General features: G+C 40.8%; 1 protein-coding gene and 2 pseudogenes across 1 annotated transcript; 2 read left to right on the top strand and 1 right to left on the bottom strand.

Annotated features, from left to right (window-relative positions):
• Positions 1 to 1,622: 1,622 nt before the first annotated feature.
• Positions 1,623 to 11,214, top strand: LOC135555225 (myosin-6-like; annotated as a pseudogene).
• An 8,670-nt stretch (positions 11,215 to 19,884) lies between these two features.
• Positions 19,885 to 22,338, top strand: LOC135555223 (myosin-6-like; annotated as a pseudogene).
• Positions 22,339 to 22,376: 38 nt separating this feature from the next.
• On the bottom strand, positions 22,377 to 24,774 carry LOC135555222 (myosin-13). The gene is given in 8 exon segments (XM_064987547.1): positions 22,377 to 22,393; positions 22,747 to 22,810; positions 22,902 to 22,994; positions 23,729 to 23,837; positions 23,939 to 23,966; positions 24,050 to 24,206; positions 24,303 to 24,436; positions 24,567 to 24,774. Coding segments are annotated over 8 exon segments (810 nt in total).
• Between the last annotated feature and the right edge of the window lie 1,222 nt (positions 24,775 to 25,996).

The following is a 25,996-nucleotide window of genomic DNA, read 5'->3' as shown; positions in this document are numbered from 1 at the left end:
GACAGAACCAGCCGACGGGGATTGTCTCCTTACTTCCTCTCGTTCGCACTGTGACTTCAAATTCCCACAATCTCGCAGTGTCCTTGACACAGTCAATGTACATACTCTACTATAACGTGGAGGTCAGCATAGCCAGTGGTAGCGTGCCTACTGCCTGTCCATGACCAATTATACCCACAACTGTTGCCAGCCCTTCAAATGACATTCATGGGATATTAAATCACCAATTAGGTTGGCTTTGGTGCAGTGTCAGTTTGTCGTAGTTTATGAAAATGAATGGCCCACACACCATACAACTCTACTGACTCTTTCCTTGGAGACAGTTCACACATTGACGTTTTACAGATAAATGTTCTTTGTAACATGTTTACAGGGTAGAATAGGATCACGCATAGAGTGTAAGTATAAAGAAATTGTTTAGCATTGTGCGCAGCTGAGTTAATCAATAGATATAAAGGAAATTGAAAGAAAGAATGCAGGCGTTGGAGTTCTATTGTCGACTGCATGTGACATCACATGAGTTTTAGAGGGAGCTGTGGAGGGTCATGATTATGACCACAGCACTTCTATGCCAGTCAGTTTACAGTCTAACTGACGCGTGGTTAGGAGCTTGTCCAATGGAGTGCATGATATCAGACAAACAGTCTAAACTAAACTACCTGATGATGAGGCAGCATCTGTCTAGTGTCCACAGGTGCCAAACTCATTCCACGGAGGGCCAGGTGTCTGTGGCTTTTCACTCTTTCCTTGTAGTTGATCAATGAATTAAGGTCACTAATTAGTAAGGATGTCCCCATACTTGGCTGTCTAGGTCTTAATTGAAAGGAAAAACTAAAAGCCTTGGCCCTCCATGGAATGAGTTTGACACCCCTGATCTAGTCTCTAAATGGGATGGCATGATCCTATATGTTGTGCTAGCTCTGGTTTAGGGTGTTAGTGACCGTTCCTTTCCTTTACTAATGTGCACTAACACCCTGGACCAGAGATCATTTTGTGCTTAAAATGTACAACAGTATATCAGTCAATTTTGTTTTCAAAATAAGTTTGAATTTGAATCAGAAAAATGTTTTTCATAGAATTTAGAATTGTTCTTGTATACTGCCACACGCAGGAATAAACGGAACATAAACCAATTGAAAACATCTACAGCACTCTGAATGTATTGTATTGTTTGTCATTGCATTCTTGAAATGCCACCTGTATATGCATAAACGGAGGCCTGGATTTTTTTGAAGCCATAGTGAGGCATGGGCTGCTTTTGTATGAGATATATTCAGGTCATCTGTAAAGTGTTTTACGACATGTAACATCATCACATTTGGAAGCAGCTTAGATGTTTGTATTGTCAGAATTCTTGTATTTCTTCAGCGTGCTTCATTATAGAGCCGACAAAGGCCTCTGGTATTCAGTTTAGTAGATCATTTTTGTTCAGATCATTTTTGTTCATTCCTGTGTCATATTCTGTGTCTATGTTTCATTTTTATTGCACATTTATGTATTGGTCACTGTGACTCAATCCAATCTCATAGAGCAACATTACCTCAGTTTAGAATTAGGTCAATAGAAAGCAAAACTGAAAAGGTTTTTGATAACATCTCTTCGTCTCAGGTCTTTGAATGACAATGGAATACACAGCAGACGGACATGTCTCTGTCTGGAACGTGCTAACTGCCACCTGTCAACCCCAGCCCGTATCGGGCCATGCCCTCCCAGTGAGCCCTAAATGACCGTGATCCCAGTCGCCCAATGCCAGAATCTGAGCAATGCCCTAACAGACCTAATCTTCCCTGATCCCAGAAAATGAGGAATGTTGTGTCCGGACCCAAAGCCCTCTAAGCTGCCATCCTTAGCCATCATTGCTTTTTAATGGACAGGCTGCAGGGTTACAATTGAAAACATTTAAATGTGACACAATACAGCTATAGATAGACAGTTGAAAATACAAAATGGACATACTTTACTTTTCCATGGTGGCATATGAGCCAGATTAGATTTTTATACAAATACAGAGAAGCTGTCAATCAAATAGAAAAAAAACAAGCCATCCCTTATAAAAAGTATTGTTAGTGCGATGACAGCAGGGCATTGGAGGTGCCCTTTGGCGTACTCTTGAGACAGCAAACATTTAACAAAAATAGAGGTTGCATCCATACAGTCTTTGTCACTTTTCTGAAACTCCAGGGATTGTCCTACTGTGATCATAGATTTTGTAACTGCAATACTCAGGTAAGAATAGACCAAATCATATACTTAGGCCTTTGATGTTTATTGGATCTTCTCAAAGAATATAGACTGCCTTGTACCTCCGCAAGCCGGAGAGGGAGAGGATTGCGGCACAGGTCAAGACATTTGATGCCAAACGGCCTGCTTTGTGGCAGATCTAAAGATGGAGTATGTGAAAGGCAAAATCAAGAGCCAAGACATCTCATGTCATAGTGGAGACTGAGGATGGGATGGTGAGTACATATCAAATGGTCTAGAACATCTGACCATATAGCTATGTTGTAACCCACTGGGCACAGACATCAGTTTAACGTCTAGTTTTCATTTACAGTTGGTTGAGTTGTCAGCTAACATGAATTCAAAGTGATGTCAACAAAACATTCCACCATGGCTAACAGTTGGGTTAAGAGAAGACTATTCACTTACGTTGATGACTTTTTTCAAATCCAATCAGTTTTCCACATTGATTCAACGTCATCACATACAATTTTTGTTGTTGAAATGACGTGGAAACAACATTCAACCAGTGTTTGCCCAGTGGGAAAGCATATATTTTACTTACTATGTGAGAGTGACTGAAATTCAGAGAACATGTCATTTCTAAGCCTTTTGGATGCTAAATAAAAAAGTTAATTATGCCACCGTGGAATGATTTCGATGCAGTTTCATCCAGTTGTTATTCTAGAATGCAACTGGGTCGTTATTTGAATTTGAAAACTTGCCTCCCCTAACTGCCCTCTCCTTTATTTGGGCAGGTTGTCACAGTGAATCCGGATGACATCAGCCCCATGAACCCTCCTAAATTTGCCAAGATCGAGGACATGGCCATGTTGACCCATCTCCATGAGCCAGCCGTGCTGTACAACCTCAAAGAGCACTACGCTGCTTGGATGATCTATGTAAGCAGACACAGATCAGATAACATTTCAACTCAGTCATACGTACATCTTCTAATTGCATTGTCAATCAAACATCTACCAACTAGTTTAATGGGTTCAATCAGATCAAGTCATGAATGACACAACCTGAGTTGTTCCCCTATTGCAGACCTACTCTGGGCTGTTCTGTGTGACTGTGAACCCCTATAAGTGGCTCCCGGTCTACAACCCAGAGGACGTGGCTGGCTATCGGTGCAAGAAGCGCAAGGAGGTCCCACCCCACATTTTCTCCATCTCTGATAATGCCTATCAGTTTATGCCAACAGGTATAATCTTCATTTCATGATGTATCATATTGTGGCAATTTTATCCAGTGGTGTAAAGTTCTTAAGTAAAAGTACTTGAAAGTACTACTTAAGTAGTTTTTTGGGGTGTACTTTACTATTTCTATTTTTGACAACTTCTACTTTTACTCCACTACATTCCTAAAGAAAATAATGTACTTTCTATTCCATACATTTGCCCTGACGCCCAAAAGTACTCGTTACATTTTGAATGCTTAGTAGGAAATGAAAATTGTATAATTCACTCACTTAAAGAGAAAATCCCTGGTCATCCCTACTGCATCTGATCTGGCGGACTCACTAAATACAAATGCTTTGTTTGTAAATGATTTCTGGCTATCCATACATTTTAAAAACAAGAAAATCGTGCCGTCTGGTTTTCTTGATATAAGGAAATTGAAATGATTTATATTTTTACTTTTGATAATTAAGTATATTTGAGCAATTACACTTACTTTTGATGTTTAAGTATATTTAAAAAAAATACTTTTGGACTTTTACTCAAGTAGATTTTACTGGGTGACTTTCACATGAACTTGAGTCATTTTCTATTAAGGTATCTTTACTTTTACTCAAGTATGAAAATGGGGTAGTTTTTCCACCACTGATTTTATCTTTCAACAGATCGTGAAAACCAGTCCATCCTTATCACGTATTTACTGTTGCACATGCTGTTACTAATTGTCTGCCTCTAAAGAACTGGATTAACTATGAAAGTTTACATTATTACACTCAATTGTGTTATTCAATCTTGATTTTGGCAGTGGAGAATCTGGTGCAGGGAAGACTGTAAATACCAAGTGAGTCATCCAGTATTTTGCCACAATCGAAATGGCTAGAGGAAGTGATAAGAAGAAGGAAATCAATGGAAAAATTCAGGTTCTATCCATACTCATGTTACATTAACATAAGATGTATATAGTTCCCTCTTGCATTTTCTGTTGCAAAAGTAATTTCTATTGCATTTACTGTAAAGTGTATTTACTCATACTTGCCAACACTTTTATTCTCAAAGGGAACCCTGGAGGATCAAATCATCCAGGCCAACCCTCTGCTGGAGGCTTTTGGGAATGCCAAGACAGTGAGGAACGACAACTCTTCTCGCTTTGTGAGTGTGTTTGATCAACATACAGTATGAGCATATAGGGTTAACATATAGCCAGGCATGCATTCATAAACCAGTCACCTTAGCGGAAATGTGACAATTTAAAAACAATTTAATATTTGGAAAACATACAGGGATCATTCATCCGCATCCAATTTGGAACAAAGGGGAAGCTTTCCTCAGTTGATATTGAGACTTGTGAGTTTGCTTGCCTATTTTCTTTGCAAATACAAGGCCATTGCTCTGGATTGGAACAAGATGTCCCATGATTTCTATGATTTCCTCCTTTAGACCTATTGGAAAAATCCAGGGTAACGTTTCAGCTCCAAGCAGAAAGGAGTTATCACATCTCTACCAGATCATGTCCAATAAGAAGCCTGAGTTAATTGGTAAGTTGAGTAATTCTAGCTGGTGGATCTATGTAAAGCCATACACAGTAATTGTAGTTTTGGACTGCAAGGTTATTTGTTACTTTGTGGGCAATCTGTGATTGCTACATCCATTTGTGTACTTTTAAATTAATGATATATACCCATTGATTCTTGAATAATAAATGCCTCATGAGCTAGGTCAACTGTCGTTCCCCATCAGAACCCAAAATATAAGATTGTTTACGAACAATGGACTAAAACAATGTAATTGTAAATAAAATACTGTGTAGCCGAGTCAGTCCCCACATCCATAGCTCTGTCCATGAATTTGAGAGTGGTTATATTTCCCCAGCCCCATCCCTCAACTGTTTACCAAAAACAGTGGTAGGTTAACCACTTTGTTGTTTGAACTGCAGATTGCCCCTTTAAACGTTTTGCATCTAAAAAGAGGGCTGGAATATGCAATCTGGAAAATGTGCTGTGCTGTAAGTTCAGCCTCCAACACCAATAAAACTCCTAATGGTAAATATACACCTTCTGTATCATGTTGACCAGAGATGCTGCTCATCACCACCAACCCTTTTATCAGTCAGGGGGTAATAACGGTGCCAAGCATCAATGACACAGAAGAGCTCATGGCCACAGATGTTAGTCCACCTATACCTTATATCGCATATCTTTATATTACCCACACAGCTTGGAAAATAACTACATTGAAAACATAATAGAAAGCCCTCAACTGTACTGTATAAGATTGTCTTAGGGACTGATTAAATGTTTATATGTGTTTGACTGAGCTCCAATATCTGTCCCAATAGAGTGCCATTGATATCCTAGGCTTCAATGCAGAGGAGAAACTTGGGATCTACAAACTGACTGGTGCTGTGATGCATCATGGGAACATGACGTTCAAGCAGAAGCAGCGTGAGGAACAGGTAGAGCCTGATGGCACTGAGGGTCAACATTCTTTGATTTTGACTTATTTAGAAATTCGAATTAAATCTTCACTTATTCACAGCCAGAATCCACTCATATTTTTTGTCTCGTGTATCCAATAATGGCTGACAAAGTCACCTACCTCATGGGCCTGAACTCTGCTGATTTACTGAAGGTTGTGTGCTATCCCAGAGTGAAGTTCGGGAATGAATATGTCACCGAAGGACAGACAGTTCAACAGGTATGACAACTACATTGAAGTGTGTACAGACATGAGTGACCCTCACCCAACTCTCACAAATTATAATTGTCCTAAAATGTGTTTTGTCTCATTTGCAGGTGAATAACTCCATGGGTGTCCTGTCTAATGCAGTGTATGATAAACTGTTCTTGTGGATGGTGACCAGAATAAACCAGCAGCTAGACACCAAATTTCCCAGACAGCATTTTATTGGCATTTTGGACATAGCAGGCTTTGAGATGTTTGAGGTATGAGTGGACTCCTCATTTGAAACACATTTACAACATCATAATAATTGATTGTATGTTATTTAATTATATTTTGTAAACCATGTAGATGAACAGCCTGGACAGCTCTGCATCAACTTCACTAATGAGAAACTGCAATAGTTTTTCAATCACCACATGTTTGTGTTGGAACAAGAGGAATACAAGAAGGAAGGAATAGACTGGGAGTTCATTGACTTTGGTATGGACTTGGCTGCCTGCATTGAGATTATTGAGAAGGTATTGTGAGCTTTTCAGCCTTCCTTTAAGTCACTCTTTACAGTCTAACTGTTAATGGATTCAATAAGTTAGGATCAACAGGACAGAGTTGAAAAACATCTGTTTATTGACAGTAATTCAAAAGGTTACAATCAAAATATTGAAATTTAGTAGACAGACATGATCAAAACAATGAACTTCTATACCTTGGTTCTTCTAAACCCGCTACACTAAATCTTCCACAGCCAATGGGTTTTTTCTCCATCCTTGAAGAAGAATGCATGTTTCCAAAGGCAACAGACTGCTCCTTCAAGAACAAACTCTACGACCAGCATCTTGGAAAGAACAGCAACTTCCAGAAGCCCAAGTCTGCCAAAGCCAAGGCAGAGGCCCACTTCACCCTGGTGCACTACGCTGGCACTGCAACATCGGTGGCTGGCTGGAGAAGAACAAGGACCCACTGAATGACACTGTGGTACAACTGTACCAAAAAGCTGCCCTGAAACTATTGTCTCAGTTGTTTGCAAAGTTTGTCTTAGTTGATGGCGAGTTTACATCAGCATTATAAGACATCAGTGGAAAATGACCTTGAGTTGAAATATAATTGTTTTATGTCTCTCTTTCTGTAGCTGAAAAGAAGGGGTCCTCTTTCCAGACTGTCTCTGCACTTTTCAGGGTAAAACTGTTTCCTCCTACTCCTATGAACACGTATATCCATCTAATGATCGTATGTAGACTTCAGAACCATTCCATGCACAATTCAGTGAGCATTGTTTTGCTTGTTCATTATTTTTGATCATTTCATAACCTTCTCTCAGGAAAATCTCAACAAGCTTATGTCTAACCTGAGGTCCACACATCCCCATTTTGTGAGATGCATTATCCCAAACGAGACCAAAACACCAGGTATGTAAAGGTTTGAAACATGTAATGTGGGTTGTTTGCTCTCAAGGCTGCCTGACCTGACAGAATTCTGCCTTTCCATGTAGGGTCCATGGAACACTTCCTCGTTTTGCATCAGCTGCGCTGTAACGGTGTGCTGATGTGAGGGGTTGATCAAGAGCAAGATCCATCTAGAGGCAAAAACCAAGGAGGTCTCTGAAATAATTGAGTAAGAGGAGGAGATCAATGCAGAGGTCACTGCCAGGAAGAGGAAACTGGAGGATGAGTGCTACGAGCTCAAAAGGGATATAGACGACCTGGAGCTCACTATTGCCGAGGTTGAGAAGGAGAAATATGCCACAGAAAATACGGTCAGGGCATCTGATAAGCACATCAGCCCATGACTTTAAATCTCATAACCACAGTGAATGCAGGGTAACTGTGTGCATTTTTTTTAACACAGGTGAAACATTTGACAGAAGAGTTGACCAGAAGAACATGTTCTGAAGTCTTCAAAGGAGATCAAGGCATTGCAAGAGGTGCACCAGCAGACCCTGGATGATCTCCAGGCAGATGAGGACACAGTCAACACTCTGACCTAAGACAAAGGTCAAGCTGGAGCAACAGGTTGATAATGTAAGCATCAAGTGACGTATTCTTTCAAGATTTCGATTGTTCTGGACTATGGTCTCCTTCCAGCTTGAGGGATCTCTAGAGCAGGAGAAGAAGGTGCATGCGGATTTGGAAAGAGCCAAAAGAAAACTTGAGGGAGATCTCACGCTGTCCCAGGAAAATGTTATGGACCTGGAGAATGAAAGACAACAAATGGATGAAAGATTTAAAAAGTAAGTTAGAAATTATCATTGAGTTTATGGAGATTAAAAACTCTTGATTCACATTTTGATAGAGCAACAGTTGAAAGTGATAGAAGCAGCACACAAAAAGCAGCATCAACTAGTTTCCATTCAATGAATTCTCAAATGTTTTCAGGAAGGATTTAGAGTTCAGTTACCTGCAAGGTAAAATTGAGGATGAACAAATATTGAGCTCTCTACTTCAGAAGAAAATAAAGGAGTTTCAGGTATGTAGTTTGTGAAAATAAATTAAATGCATACATTGTAACTTTTGCCAAAATTTTGAAGGAATCATTTTCTTTACCGCAGGCTCGCATTGAGGAACTCGACGAGGAAATCGAAGCTGAGCTCTCTGCTCGGGTCAAGATAGAGAAGCAGAGGTCTGATCTTTCCAGGGAACGTGAGGAGATCAGTCAGAGACTGGAAGAAGCTGGTGGAGCCACTGCTTCCCAAATTGATGCAAACAAGAAGTGCGAAAGTGAGTTTCAGAGGCTGCATCGTGATCTCGAACCCTGCAGAATGTGTCAATCACTGCTGCTCTCCGCAAATCAAATCAAATTTATTTATATAGCCCTTCGTACATCAGCTGATATCTCAAAGTGCTGTACAGAAACTTATATGCATGTAACAAACATATTGCCTTGTCAATTGTCAGAGGAAATAACAGATATCACTGAGCAAGTGGGACAGTCTCAAAGACCTTCCATGAACTGGAAAAGGCAGTGAAACAAGCTGAACAGGACAAGATGGACACCCAAACAACTCTTGAAGAAGCTGAGGTTCGCCATTTTCTCACACATACTGTGCATTCCCCTGCATGTATTATTTGAATATGACCGCAAATGTTTCTGTTCTGTGCACTTGTCTTCTTCTAGTCCTCCCTTGAACATGAAGAGGCCAAGATGCTCCACCTTCAACTGGAGTTGAACCAGATCAAGTCAGAGGTTGACAGAAAGGTGGCAGAGAAAGATGAGGAAATAGACCTGCTGAAGAGGAACCATCAGAGGACCGTGGACACCCTGCAGAGTGCTCTAGATTCTGAGACCCACAGCAGAAACGATGCCGTCCGAGTCAAGAAGAAGATGGAAGGGGACCTAAATGAGATGGAGATTCAGCTGGGCCGTGCCAACCACCATGCAGCTCAAAAACATCCAGGGCCAGCTCAAAGTTAGTGTTTGATTGCAGAAACCCATTTTCTTTCAACCATAACACTCACCATCTCTATCAAAGTTCTAGTCAGTGGGTATTGGACTTATTCCCGACCTTTCTGTTTCAGGACACTCAGGTCCATTTGGATAATGCCCTCCATGGGCAGGAGGACTTGAAGGAGCAGCTGGCCATTGTAGAACGCCGCAATACATTGATAATGGCAGAGATTGAGGAGATGAGGGCAACACTAGAGCAGTCAGAGAGGTGCCGTAAACTGGCCGAGCAGGAGCTGGTCGACGTGAGCGAGAGGATGCACCTGTTGCACTCTCAGGTGAGGCCCCATAAACAATTCAGAACTTTGGCCTTTAGTGAAATGTATCAATTTAACTTATTGTGTTACCTTATCTCTTTACACATTTAACAGAACATTGGTCTCATCAGCACAAAAAAGAAGATGGAGTCTGACATAACTCAGCTGCAATCAGAGGTGGAAGATGCAGTCCAAGAAGCAAGAAATGCAGATGAGAAAGCTAAAAGGGCTATTATAGATGTAAGTCCGAACTCAGTGTAAATCTCAGCCCAAATTAAGTCTGCTTAAACAATGTCTTGATCGATTACAAATTCTGTATCGATAGGCTGCCATGATGGCTGAGGAGCTGAAGAAGGAGTAGGACACCAGTGCTCACATGGAGAGGATGAAGAAGAACCTGGAGGTCTCTGTTACAGACTTGCTGCAACATCTGGATGAGGCTGAGCAGTTAGCCCTGAAAGGTGGGAAAAAAGAGCTCCAGAAACTAGAGACCAGAGTAAGAATAAAGTTTTATTTCCAGTTCACACTCTCTTAGTTTGTGATTCTTTTGTAATACATTATTTACACTCAAGGTTAGAGAGCTGGAGAATGAACAGGAGGCAGAGCAGAAACGTGGTGCGGAAGCCATGAAGGGTGTGCGAAAATATGAGAGAAAAGTCAAGGAGTTCACATATCAGGTAAAATATGTTAGGTTGCTTATTCCTGACTTTTACAGAATCATGATAAAATATGTGAGTAATTAATAACACTGGGTTTGTAGGGTGAGGAAGATAAGAAGAATGTAGGCAGACTGCAGGAGTTGGTCGACAAGCTGCAGATGAGGGTGAAAGCTTACAAAAGGCAGAGTGAGGAGGCGGTGAGTACAATATATTATTGGCAACAACGGTGCATAGTATTATTAGATAAATAGGACAACAGTTCACCACTTCTAACTTATTCATATCTATCTATTTTCTGTGAACCACAGGAGGAGCAGACCAGTATCAATTTGGCTAAATTCAGGAAGGTGCAACATGAGCTTGATGAAGCAGACATAGCAGAATGCCAAGTGAACAAATTTTGAGCTAAGAGTCTTGATGTTGGCGTCAAGGGAGAAGAATAGAGATATGGGCATCTTCTGCTGATAGTGCTGTAATTCATGTTTAGAATTGCAATAACTCAGACACAGAATGTAGATCCAGTATACAATCATTATTGTTGCAAAGATACATGAATGCTTACACCGTTGTACATACACCTGTATGTTAGCATTCCTCGGTGCTATAGTTTCACTGCCATGCTCAGATGTTCTACTTAAAAGCAGAAAATGACAATGAAATACAGTACAAATTCATGTAACTTATAAAACTATAATTAAATACTACAAAGCAGTATCATACTGGTCTATTGTCTTTGTGTCATAGATTTGAGGTAACACTTCTGGCATAGACCAAGGGTTCCCAAACATTTTGCTTTGTGAACCACCAATTGAAGTGTCTTGAGTTGCAAGCCACCATAAAGGTTGAGCGATGAAAAAGACATACACAGACCAAAGAATAATTAGGAATTGATGAATAAAAAGTCAAGTCATTTAACTGAATGTAGATTTGATTATGGGCTCTTCAAATCAAATGTTATTGGTCACATACACATATTTAGCGGATGTTATTGCAGGTGTAGGAACACAAGCATTTCGCCATCTCCAACAGTGCAGTAGTATCTAACAGTACACAACAATACACACAAAGCTAAAAGTAAAAGAATAGAATTAAGAAATATATAAATATTAGATTGAGCAACGTCGAAGTGGCATTGACTAAAATACAGTAGAATAGAATACAGTATATGTCTTGTGACCAATTGCATATATATGGGCATGTTAAGGCATCATAGTTTAATCATAGTTTAATAGTTTAAAAGCAACATTAAACAAACAACCTACTTCCAAGAAAAACAATACCATTTAATACCTGAGCTGTAATATTTTTGGGCGGAATGGTTGTTGTGAAAAACTAGAAAACCCATCACAGTATGTACCCATAAATAACGTCTCATAGTGTCACGTCCTGGCCATAGAGAGGCTTTTATTCTCTATTTTGGGTAGGCCAGGGTGTGACTAGGGTGGGCATTCTAGTTTCTTTATTTCTATGTTTTCTGTGTCTAAGTTTTGGCCGGGTATGGTTCTCAATCAGGGACACCTGTCTATCGTTGTCTCTGATTGGGAATCATACTTAGGCAGCCTTTTTTCCTTTGTATTTTGTGGGTAGTTATCTTTGTTAGTGGCACTTTTGCCTTAGTAAGCTTCACGGTCGTTTCTTTGTTTCTTGTTTTGTTGGCGACATTTACATAAATAAAATAAAATGCACGCTGCACCACCACGATGACGTCCGTGACACATATCCATTCTTCAGTGTATGTTAGAGACAGCTCTGAATCCAACTTTGAGTGAATACAGACAGATTCCAGGGATAGCTGTCTGACAACAGTTTGGCCTCACTGACCTAGACTTGAGGAGACATACAGCTTGATTCTAGGCGGAGTGCAGAAAAATAAAATCCAAAACATTTGATGAAAAAGCCAGGCATTATGGGAGAAACATTCATACTCCAGGAGATTAGCTTCCCCTCGTACAGGGTTATGTCAGAGGTGTCCACTCATCTCTCATTTATCAAAGAGTCATCTGTCAGGAGCTACAGTACATCAAAATCATCCACTGCTTTCATCAGTAACGATCATGAATACACAATGACTTTCGAAGATGAAAAGATATTTGGACAAGTTGAGAATGCAAACACATTGTCCACTTATTCTCCATGTATAGATACTGTACATACCAAAATCACTGTGTGAATTCCTGAACCTCTCCCCCAGCTCACTCTAATCATAAAATGCATTTTTTTTAAATCATCTCATAAAAGCATCCAAACTCAGAGCTTACTAATGGAAGAAAAAAACATTGTGTGAAGCATAGAGATCAAGGAACACTGTCTGGTTAATTTGACAGGCATGCTGTTAATATGAGATCCTTAAGGATGGAACTCGTGACAAGTAACTTCTTGCAGTCACATGAATATCTAACTGCAGGCATTGGCTCCATTGTTGTAGTATTGTTCAACGACCAATAGATGGAGACACTTCCTGTGTCTTCAACACGCCCATCCAACACACATCCCCACACAGTGGGAGACGGAGAAAGAGTGAACATGTGATAAAGGGACATCAAGTTTCAATAATCAAGCTATACTTTAATGTGGCAGGCAAGAAGCAATCATGCTTATTGTAATCACACCAACGTATTACTCATTGCTATGTAACCTATTGCTGCACACGCATCTTCTTGGAAGTTAATGCAACAGTAACACCTGCAGATAGGTTATAATGTATATGATATGTAGCAGTGGAGGAATACAAATATAGTTTTGTGCCCTATTTACTGGTGGTTGGTCAACTGGCCACTTCAGTGTACACACACAGTATCTTCCTGTTACACGGATGCTCCTCCTTCTCTGCAGTTGAACACAAACAATACAACACTACTTCACATCCCTGCAACAAATGGCTTTTGTTGGACTATGATAAGGTAATAACCATAGACATCCTATAATTACGTTTGAATAAGGATCCTATATTGTGTTATAGCATAAAATATGCCATTCTTAGCCGTATGCTTTTTTTTAAACACAGAGAAATGGAAATGAGAAGGAAACGGCTGCACAGTGCACCAATAAGGAATGAGCAAGAGGAAACTCTCTGAAGTACCTCACTAAAGCACAGATGATGATGCCGCAACATTTTGTGAGCATTGTAGGTACAAGGTACCGCGTGGATTATTGAAAGCTTGGTTTTGAACAGCCCTCATCACATTCTGTTCCACTAATTGGCAGCAGCTGTCATATGACATTTGTGGCTGTCCCTGACCCTGTTGAGGATGGGTTAGTTAATTACTGCTGTGCGACTTTCACTCTGGGCCACATTGACACAGGCTGAGGAAGCAAGTGTGATGATAAACACTGAAAGGCAATGGGGGGGACATAATGGGGATGCTCTGTATTTGAGGACCTGGACACTCAGTTCAGACAGGTGTTTAGCAGAACTAAATGACAGCTGCAGGGTCTTAATACAGGACATAACACAATGCACTCAAGGTTTCTGTTCATTTTATTTTATATTAGAAAATGATATGCTCCATAAAAATCATTGACATCAATTTGCCTCGTGGTTAGAGTGTGGGCCAAAGGTTGCTGGATCAAATCCCCAAGTGGACAAGGTAAAAATCTGTTGCTCTGCCCCTTGAACAAGGCAGTTAACCCACTATTCCTCGGTAGGCTGTCATTGTAAATACAAATTTGTTTTTAACTGACTGGCCTAGTTAAATAAAGGTTAAATATAAAAATGTGTATCCTTTCTTAAATCAGTGTTCACATTTTAGGCCTAAGACGGCTTGATTTAATAGAACGTCTATGGAAGGGATGAACAATTCTCTCTCCGCCCAGATATAAAATAGTCTATGATCAAAAGACGAAGACGAAAACCATCACACACTACAGTCCTCTGTGACTGGAGTTGTGCATCCCTGCCCTCTGGCCTTAGCAGAATGCTGTGAACTAGTTAGCAGGAGCACCCCCGAGACATAAGCATGGTCATATTTCTCCACAAGGACCTAAGGTCAAACTCATCATGTAATGGGTCTGGCTCTTTATCATTGACGCCAAAGGAGCTACTGTGAGTGTGTAATCATTCAACCATCTTAAAATAAAATAAAATTCTGTTATGTGTTTTCAAATGGTCACTCATCAGTCCGCCCTTCGTACTCCTTACTTAGCACCGTGAGACTCCTCATGCGTATTCTAAATGTTCGTTAATGTATCTCAGCAACCTTGAATATGGACATCTAGAAGCTTGATACAATAATGTGTTCATCTGAAAACCAGCTAGACAACCATTACAGGCCCTTTGATTTCAAAACTGGTAACCTTGCAATTTATGAGGTACATCCACTAAATATGAAAGCTTATGTCATAGCTTAAGCAATTGTTTGACTATGGATGTAGGATGTTAATTTGAGTTTGTTTGAAATGTGAATTACACTAAACATACAAAAGTATGTGGACCCCTTTAAATGAGCGGATTCGTCTATCTCAGCCACACCCGTTGCTAACAGGTGTATAAAAATTCAAGCACACAGCCATGCAATCTCCATAGACTGCATTGGCAGTAGATCGGCCTTACTGAAGAGCTCAGTGACTTTCAACCTGGCACCGTCATAGGACGCCACCTTTCTAACAAGTCAGTTTGTAAAATGTCTGCCCTGCTAGAGCTGCCCTGGTTAACTGTAAGTGCTGTTAGAGCTGCCCTGGTTACCTGTAAGTGCTGTTATTGTGAAGTGGAAAAGTCTAAGAGCAACTACCGTAAAGTGGTACGCCACAAAAAAAGGGACCGCCAAGTGCTGAAGCAAGTAAACATTGTATGTCCTCAATTGCAACACTCACTACCGAGTTCCAAACTGCCTCTGCAAGTAATTACAGCACAATAACGGTTTGTCAGGAGCTTCATGAAATGGGTTTCCAGGCCCGAGTAGCCATAGACAAGCCTAAGATCACCATGCGCAATGCCAAGCATCGGCTGGAATAGTGTAAAGCTCACCGCCATTGGACTCTGGAGCAGTGGAAGCGTGTTCTCTGGAGTGATGAATTACGCTTCACCATCTGGCAGTCCGATGGACTAACCTGGGTTTGGTGGATGCCAGAGGTAGGCTACCTGCCCCAATGCATAGTGTCAACTGTAAAGTTTGGTGTAGGAGGAATAATGGTCTAGGGCTGTTTTTCATGGTTCAGGATAGGCCCTTCAAGTGAAGGGAAATCTTACAAAGTCCATCTATGAGAAGATGTTCTTATGGATGGTCATCAGAATAAACGAGATGCTCGATACGAAGCAGGCAAGACAATTCTATATATAGGAGTGTTGGTCATCACTGGGTTTGAAATCTTTGATGTAAGTTAATTTCTTTATACTTATCTTTCTAAAATGTATTTAAAACATCATTAAGCAACCTTAAATGCAGCTATGTCAAGACTGCCATCTTCAGTGGTGACCAACCATATAAATGGTTAGATTTTTTTTTTTACTCAGTACAACAGCTTGGAGCAGTTCTGCATTAACTTCACTAATGAGAAACTGCAACAGTTTTTTAACCACACCATGTTTGTGCTAGAACAAGAGGAATACAAGAAAGAGGGTATAGAATGGGAGCTGATTGACTTTGGTATGGACTTGGCTGCCTGCATTGAGCTTATTGAGAAGGTATAATAAAATGTTAAAAACCCACTTTCAGTCATTTGAAAATGTAATTTTTTTTTTATCAATACCTATACTTCAAGTAAGAATGATTTCATCAACAGCCATTGGGCATCTCCTCCATCCTTGAAGAGGATGTTCCCCAAGTCTTCAGACCCTTCTTTCAAGAACAAACTGTACCACCAGCATCTTGGAAAGAACCAAGCCTTCCAAACCTGAGGCCCACTTCACCCTGGTGCACTATGCTGGTACTGTGGACTACAGTTTCACTGGCTGGCTGGACAAGAACAAGGACCCTTTGAATGAATCTGTTGTGCAGCTGTACCAGAAGTAGTCAAACTGCTGGCTTTGCTCTATGCCTCCTTTGCCGCTGGTGATGCAGGTAGTACGCACGTCATATCCCACTGGGCACAGATGTCAATTCAACAGCTAGTCGGTTCAACGCAATTTCATTGAAATGACATAGAAATAACATTGATTACAATCAGTGTGTGCCCAGTGGGATGGTAATGAGTGAATTCTACATTGATTGTCATTTGTTGGTACAGTAAATTTCTCTTCTTTATGAAGATTCTTGTGGTGGTGAGAAATAGAAAGGAGGGAAGAAGCAGAAAGGTGGCTCTTTCCAGACGGTCTCTGCTGTTTTCAGGGTACATTAATACCTAATCAGTATATTTAACTCGTGTGACATTTATATCAACTAATATCTAAGGAGATGTGTAATTCTAACGACAATACTCTTCTCCACAGGAAAATCTTGGCAAGTTAAAGACCACCTTGAGGAGCAATCACCCTCACGTTGTTGTCTGATTCCTAATGAACTAAAGACACCAGGTACTGCTCTGCTGACAGATAACTATTCTTGTTAGAAGTCCAACAAAGAGATCTTACCACAGGACTTTAAAGAGGAAAACACTGAAAATATTTGATTTTTGACATTGGGGAAGCTGCTATACATGACATAAATATGGCTCTATTGTCATGTGTGTGATGTTTTTCATTCATTTGTATTGAATACAGGTATAGTGGATAATCATCTGGTTATTCATCAGCTGCGCTCTAACGGTGTGCTGGAGGGTATCAGGATCTGCAGGAAGGGGTTCCCAAGCAGGATTATATATGCTGACTTCAAGTAGGGGTAAACCTTTATTCTCATAATTTAACTACCACAACATTCATTTGGTAGTTTAGTAATCTCTTATGTCTGCCATTGTGTCTTCTGTCATCTGACAGATACAGAATATGGAATGCCAGTGCTATCCCAGAAGGACAGTTCATCGATGGATCAATTGATGTTGATCACACACACACCATATAAATTTGGACATACCAAGGTGATGATCCAATTACTTTATAAACATGCTCTTGTCAGCAAAACCACATAGCAGTTATTCTCTGCTGATTTTCACATGGTGTTTATACAGTGCCCTCCATAATTATTGGGACAGTCAAGCATTTTCTTATTTTGGCTCTATGCTCCAAAACTCTCGATTTGAAATCATTTTGAAATTACAGCACTTTTTGTACAATCTCCTCCATGTTAGGGGACCAGTAGTATTGGGACAAATTCACTCATATGTGTATTAAAGTAGTCAAAAGTGTTGTCTTTGGTCCCATATTTCTAGCATGCAATGACTACATCAAGCTTGTGACTCCACAATGTGTTGGATGCATTTGCTGTTTGTTTTGGTTGTGTTTCATATTGTTTTGTGCCCAATAGAAATACATACAGTGCCTTGTGAAAGTATTCGGCCCCCTTGAACTTTGCGACCTTTTGCCACATTTCAGGCTTCAAACACAAAGATATAAAACTGTATTTTTTTGTGAAGAATCAACAACAAGTGGGACACAATCATAATGAAGTGGAACGACATTTATTGGATATTTCAAACTTTTTTAACAAATCAAAAACTGAAAAATTGGGCGTGCAAAATTATTCAGGCCCCTTAAGTTAATACTTTGTAGCGCCACCTTTTGCTGCGATTACAGCTGTAAGTCACTTGGGCTATGTCTCTATCAGTTTTGCACATCGAGAGACTGACATTTTTTCCCATTCCTCCTTGCAAAACAGCTCGAGCTCAGTGAGGTTGGATGGAGAGCATTTGTGAACAGCAGTTTTCAGTTCTTTCCACAGATTCTCGATTGGATTCAGGTCTGGACTTTGACTTGGCCATTCTAACACCTGGATATGTTTATTTTTGAACCATTCCATTGTAGATTTTGCTTTATGTTTTGGATCATTGTCTTGTTGGAAGACAAATCTCCGTCCCAGTCTCAGGTCTTTTGCAGACTCCATCAGGTTTTCTTCCAGAATGGTCCTGTATTTGGCTCCATCCATCTTCCCACCAATTTTAACCATCTTCCCTGTCCCTGCTGAAGAAAAGCAGGCCCAAACCATGATGCTGCCACCATCATGTTTGACAGTGGGTATGGTGTGTTCAGGGTGATGCGCTGTGTTGCTTTTATGCCAAACATAACGTTTTGCATTGTTGCCAAAAAGTTCAATTTTGGTTTCATCTGACCAGAGGACCTTCTTCCACATGTTTGGTGTGTCTCCCAGGTGGCTTGTGGCAAACTTTAAACAACACTTTTTATGGATATCTTTAAGAAATGGCTTTCTTCTTGCCACTCTTCCATAAAGGCCAGATTTGTGCAATATACGACTGATTGTTGTCCTATGGACAGAGTCTCCCACCTCAGCTGTAGATCTCTGCAGTTCATCCAGAGTGATCATTGGCCTCTTTGCTGCATCTCTGATCAGTCTTCTCCTTGTATGAGCTGAAAGTTTAGAGGGACGGCCAGGTCTTGGTAGATTTGCAGTGGTCTGATACTCCTTCCATTTCAATATTATCGCTTGCACAGTGCTCCTTGGGATGTTTAAAGCTTGGGAAATCTTTTTGTATCCAAATCCGGCTTTAAACTTCTTCACAACAGTATATAGGACCTGCCTGGTGTGTTCCTTGTTCTTCATGATGCTCTCTGCGCTTTTAACGGACCTCTGAGACTATCACAGTGCAGGTGCATTTATACGGAGACTTGATTACACACAGGTGGATTGTATTTATCATCATTAGTCATTTAGGTCAACATTGGATCATTCAGAGATCCTCACTGAACTTCTGGAGAGAGTTTGCTGCACTGAAAGTAAAGGGGCTGAATAATTTTGCACGCCCAATTTTTCAGTTTTTGATTTGTTAAAAAAGTTTGAAATATTCAATAAATGTCGTTCCACTTCATGATTGTGTCCCACTTGTTGTTGATTCTTCACAAAAAAATACAGTTTTATATCTTTATGTTTGAAGCCTGAAATGTGGCAAAAGGTCGCAAAGTTCAAGGGGGCCAAATACTTTCGCAAGGCACTGTAGTAAATAATGTATAATGTAATTTTGCCGTCACTTTTACTGTAAATATATGTTTCTAAACACTTCTAAGAAAAGTGTCACTGTCTCAATACTTACAGAGTGCACTGTATATACACATACAGTTTATCAACAGCATCTGTGTCTCAGTAAGCCATGTTATTGCAGGTCTTATTTAAAGCCGGTCTGCTGAGAAGAGGAGGAGTTGTGAGATGAAAAAGTGGCCTCTGGTGACAGGCACTCAAGCACTGTGCCGTGGGTACCTCATGAGAAAAGAATTCTCAGCTGGCTATAAAGAAGTAAGACAACCCATCAGTTGAAATATTTGTATCCTTATCTTTAAAAGAAAGTACATGCTTAGAACATTAGAACTGATCAATAATATGGCATTTCAATTACCTCTTTTTCAGAGATTGTGTGTTCATTCTGCAATACAACCACTGCTTATTCGTGAACAAGAAACACTGGCCATGGATGAAGCTGTACTTCAAGATCAAGCCCCTTCTGAAGAGTGCAGATAGAGAAAAGGAGGTGGAGAAGATGGAGGACTTCATCACATGTAAGGTAGACCTGGCAAAGGCCAAGAGAAAGGAACTGAAGGAAAAGATGTTTCTCTGTTCGTGGAGAAACAAACCCTCATGTCACAAGTTCAATCTGTAAGTGCTATAAGAATTGTCAACATGAACTATCATTGCTTTTAAACATATCGGGTGTAGTGTAGTGTTTAAGAAGTGTTCCATTAGAAAGACAATCGGTTTTCCTAGGATTCCGAGAGAGATGTGAGATGTGACGCTTTCATTAAAAGCCAAATACAGCTTGAAGCCAAACTGAAGCGTTGACCGAGAGACTGGATGATGAAAACAAAATCAATTCTGAGCTGACTGCCAATAAGAGGAAGCTGGAGGATGAGTGCTCTGAGCGGAAGAAAGATATTGATAACTTAGAGCACACCTTGGCCAAAGTGGAGAAGGAGAAGCATGCCACTGAAAACAAGGTTTGCATTTTTATATGAAATTGCAGTATCCATCTTCCTCTTTGCAGGTATTTTACAAAGTCAGAGGAGATATCTGGTCAGGATGAGAGACATTCCAAGTTGACCAAGGAGAAGGCCTCCAAGAGGCACATCAGCAGACCCTTGATCTCCAGGCAGAGGAGGACAGTCAACACTCTGACAAAAGCAAAAGCTATGCTTGAACAAAAAGTGGATGTTGTGAGTAACACCTTATCCGTAGAAAAAAAGGTTTGCATTGTAATGATTTAACTTAATTCTATCGCTACTTGTTTTCATACCTTAGCTTGAGGGTTCTCTGGAGCAAGAGAAGACGATTCGCAGACCTTGAGAGAGCCAAGAGAAAGCTGGAGTGTGATGGGAAACTGACACATGAAGCCATAATGGATCTGGAGAATGAAAAGCAGCAGTCAGATGAAAAACTTAAGTCAAATCAGAAACTGCTGAAGTAATAAGCAAGATCTCCTCTGTTGTGGTCAAATATACTCAATATATTTCCCCTTTGTAGGAAAGACTTGAAACAGCCCAGCTGCAAAGCAAAATTGAGGATGAACTAACACCGAGCTCCCAGCTTCGAAAGAAGATTAAGGAACACAATGTAATATAGTAAAACATTAAATATCTTTCAAATTATTTGCTCAAACGTCTTTGGTTTAAAATGGTATTCTCTCAAGGCTTGTATTGAGGAACTCGAATAAGAAATTGAGTCTGAGCGCTCTGCTTGTGTCAAGATAGAGAAGCAGAGGTCTGATCTCTCCAGGGAACTTGAGATCAGTGAGAGGCTTGAAGAGGCTGGTGGAGCCACTGCTTCTCAAATTGAGAGGAACAAGAAGTGTGAGGCTGAGTTTCGGAAGCTGCGTCGAGACCTGGAGGAGTCCACCTGGCATTACGAGTCCATCGCTTTCGCTCTTCGGAAGAAGCAGACAGTATGGCAGAACAAATTGACAACCTCAGAGAGTTAAGCAGAAACTGGAGATGAGTGATTACAAGATGGAAATAGATGACTTGGTCAGCAACATGGAAGCTGTGGCCAAATCCAAGGTATCATAAAATGTACAAATAGCATCAAATTGTCACCGATGCTTTCATGGTTAATTTGACAAAATCTCAATATTGCTACAATACAGATTAACCTTGAAAAAAATGTGCCTCTCGAGGGTCAGCTAATCGAGTTAAAGACCAAGACAGGAGAATGTACGTCATCTCAATGACATCAGTAATCAAAAGGCCCGTCTCCAACCTGAGAATGGTTATTTTAATCATCCTTCCTTTTTATATGTGGAGGAGAAACAAACAAAAACTACCTTAACACGTATTCTAATTTTATCTTGTAGGGGAATTTAAATCAGACAATGGAGAAGGAAGGTCTCATTTCGGTTACTAGTCCAACGCTCTAACCACTAGGCTACCCTGCCACCCTACATCAATGGAGCCTAGCAGTTTCTCCGCAGCCTTCTTGTTGTCCATGAACTGTCCCCCTGGGATAGCACTGGCATTCAGGATCCTGTACCTGAAACATAGTACTGAATACACTAGAAACCATATACCAAGTAGTTCCTAATGAAACCGACCTCCAAGTGCTTCTAACAGTTTAGCTTCCTCACTGTCCCTATACCGAGCTTGAACCAGTGATCCTCTGCTCACAAACACACAGCCGTCCCTCCTTGACAACTTACCAACCATTTGAGCTATACAAAAGATAGAAATTGAATAGCTCCATCGGCGACATTTCAAGCCAGCTGTGGAGTGAGCTTAAGGCACATTCTTAACTCCGTTTCATTAACATGTGTCCCCCAATTTACCTCTGCTTGAAGTCCCCATAAACGATTCTGCTTGGGAATCCCCTCCTGCAGATTCTGATACCCTCCAACACCATTGCAGCGCAGCTGGTGGATGACCATGTGGTTCAGTGGAGTTGATATTGAGCAGATTATCCTGAGTACCTGGTATTTTGGTCTCATTTGGAATCAAACACTGCACAAAGTGAAGATGGATTGTTCTCAAGTTTGTCATGAGTTTGCCAAGGTTCTCCTGAAAATATGTAACATACAAATTTATCAGGAAGTGTAGGTATATAGACTATATACACACACAATAGCTCATGTGGGGAGAGAATTATACCTTATACATTTACATTTAAGTCATTATTTTGTCTATACAGCACTGCACATTGATCAACACCTTACACTGAACAGAGCGGAACCTGTTTGGAACGATGCTCCGTTCTTAACTTCCCACACTGAAAGGAGGGAAGTTAAGAATGGAGCATCGTTCCAAAAAGGAAGTCTGAAAATGCATTTTATCAACAAAACAAATGTTGTACTTACACACTTCAATATCTGCCGAGGCCAGTTTACCTGTTGTACCAAAGTGTATTCTAATGAATTTTCCCTTTTTGAGAAAAGAAAAAAAAATGTTGTTCAGCTCTTATTGCTACGCTTCTGCGTAAAAAACAATTCTGTTGAATTCTGGCTTCACTCACAAAGCGAGAGGAGTTGTCATTCCTCACCGTCTTGGCATTCCCAAAAGCCTCCAGCAGAGGGTTAGCCTGGATGATTTGATCCTCCAGGGTTCCCTGCCACAAGAAAGGAAATGTATCTGACATCCATTCCTGTACAGAACCTGTCAAAGCCCTTTCCTGTACAGCACCAGTTAAAGTCCATTTCTGTACAGCACCAGTTAAAGTCCATTTCTGTACAGCACCAGTTAAAGTCCATTTCTGTACAGCACCAGTTAAAGTCCATTTCTGTACAGCACCAGTTAAAGTCCATTTCTGTACAGCACCAGTTAAAGTCCATTCCTGTACAGCACCAGTTAAAGTCCATTTCTGTACAGCACCAGTTAAAGTCCATTTCTGTACAGCACCAGTTAAAGTCCATTTCTGTACAGCAACCGGTCAAAGCCCATTTCTGTACAGCACCGGTCAAAGCCCATTTCTGTACAGCCCCGGTCAAAGCCCTTTCCTGTACAGCACCGGTCAAAGCCCATTTCTGTACAGCCCCGGTCAAAGCCCTTTCCTGTACAGCACCGGTCAAAGCCCATTTCTGTACAGCCCCGGTCAAAGCCCATTCCTGTACAGCCCCGGTCAAAGCCCTTTCCTGTACAGCACCGGTCAAAGCCCATTTCTGTACAGCCCCGGTCAAAGCCCATTTCTGTACAGCCCCGGTCAAAGCCCATTCCTGTACAGCCCCGGTCAAAGCCCTTTCCTGGAAAACACCAGTCAAAGCCCATTACTGTACAGCCCCGGTCAAAGCCCATTTCTGTACAGCCCCGGTCAAAGCCACTGCACTACAAAAGGTATAAACTTACCTTCATCTTGCTGACTGGTTCTTTTTTCTGGTCCGCAGACACTGCGATTGTCTCAAAGTACTGGATGACACATTTGGTGTTTACAGTCTTGCCTACACTGGATTCTCCACTGTTGAAGAAAAATATCTGATTATTGTGTAATTAGAATATACTTAACTGGCAACTACTATATCTGCATCAATTAAAAAAAGAAAAACACATGATGCTCATGTGATTAGGATAGACTGATGTTCCCGATCTAAAGAAAAATAAGCACAATAAGTTGGATGTTCAAAATCACAATATATAATGAAAAGACATTTGTAGCAGTGGGTGACATACCTGTTAGCATGAGCTGATAGGCATTATCAGAGAGGGCGAAAATAGGAGGTGGAACCTCCATCCTCTTCTTCCCTCTGTAGGTGCTCACCACCTCTGGGTTACAGACCGGGAGCCACTTATAGGGGTTCACAGTCACACAGAACAGCCCAGAGTAGGTCTATCAATACAAAAGAAACATATATGCCCTTGTTGGATACATTTAACAATGAGATTATCAATTTAAAAAAAATGTGTATCAGTGTAAAAGACCTGCATAGATCATCCATGCTGCATAACGCTCTTTGAGGTTATACAGCACAGAGGGCTCATTGAGGTGGGTCATCATAACCATGTCCTCCATTTTATCGAACTTGGGAGGGTTCATTGGAAAGACTTGGTCCTCCTTGACTGTTACAGTCTGGAAAATAGAAACAAAATACAGCAGGGTTCTGAAAGCTGCTGAAGGCAAGCCTCCAATCTGGCACATTGAATGGAAATGAGCCCATGTTGCCACTACAACATTGGTTCCACCTTGGACCTACTCTGTCATCCAGGGTCTGGACGGTGACTTAGTCGCCGTCTTTGTTCTAGACGAGCCCCTTTACATAGAGCTCTTTGTCATCACTGACGGAACAGGCTGTATTGGTGTCAAAGGGCGTAGACTGAGCCTCAATCCTCTCCTTCCCTGACTTCCTCAGGTACTGGGAAGCAGGCCCGAAGATGGACATTTCTCAATCCCAGCTCATTTTGGCCTGTAAGAATACAGTATAACATAACACATTTAACCTCAGGCTTTTTCTTCCTTGAAAGTCAAAGATTAAATTGGCATTTGTCAATCTATCTACCTACTTCTTGCAGCTTACTGCAATCCCTTGACACCAAAAAAGCTGTGCACTTGAACGGTCCAGAAGCCTGTCTGAGAATGCAACCACATAACATGGAAGTTATAAGAATTCATGAAGTTATAAGAATTCAGCTATTCTTGTCAAGCAGGGGGAGACTTACCTTGTTGCTGATGCTAGGGGGTGAGCATAGCCTGCTGCAGAAGCCTCTTGTATACTGGGCCATTGTCATTGGTGAGAATTTGCACCAGTAATATCTGCCAAAGCATTCATCTGCTGTTGTTGAGAAGAGCATTTGAAAATGACCCCAAAGCTATAAATATGAGTTGTGCTTAGTAGGCACTTTGGACACACTCACTATTCATTCATCCAGGTTGTTGTATTAATCAAGATCCAATTCCATAGACTCGGCTACATTTAAAATAAAGTAGGGGTACTCGACTAAATATTCCATATCAGACATAACATTGGCCAAAGACAACTTTACGTACCATAGTTACAGTATGAGCAAACTATATAAATTATGGGCTAATAGATTTGTCCCTTTTCCCTCTACCCCGGGGAATGTGATATAACAGAGACATCTGATAACCAGCAGCTTGTTTAATGACTGTCTTAGTGCGGTTGCTATTTCAGTGATTGTAGAAAAGTAACATGATTACTCAGACACGTTCAAGATGATTTGAAGAGGATTGTTTCCCTTCTTTTTAAATGATAATTCAGGCTAATTGGGATGGAAATACTGGAGTACAAAGCCCCAGACTTGGATACAGCTGTTTTAACAATAAGTACATGGCCACAGTCCAAACAGCAGTTACAGTATGAACCCTGTTCTTCTCCTGTTCTTCTCCTGTTCATCAGAATGGCAGAATTAACCGGCATAACTTATATGTCCACTCTACTGACCATAATATTCACAAAGAAGTCAAGTTAATCATTTTCATGTGACATTTTGTTCATTGTTCATTTTGGCCTTTTATCTACTTCCCCAGAGTCAAATGAATTTGTGGATGCCATAATCAGCATCCACGGCACCTGGGGAACAGTGGGTAAACTGCCTTGCTCAGGGGGAGAACAACAGATTTTTACCTTGTCAGCGCAGGGATTTGATCCAGCAACCTTTCCG

This window comes from Oncorhynchus masou, chromosome 15 (genome assembly GCF_036934945.1).
Source record: "Oncorhynchus masou masou isolate Uvic2021 chromosome 15, UVic_Omas_1.1, whole genome shotgun sequence".
NCBI lineage: Eukaryota > Metazoa > Chordata > Actinopteri > Salmoniformes > Salmonidae > Oncorhynchus > Oncorhynchus masou.
Note: the sequence above shows the minus strand (reverse complement) of the source record. Positions and strands in the feature narration are given on the sequence as shown.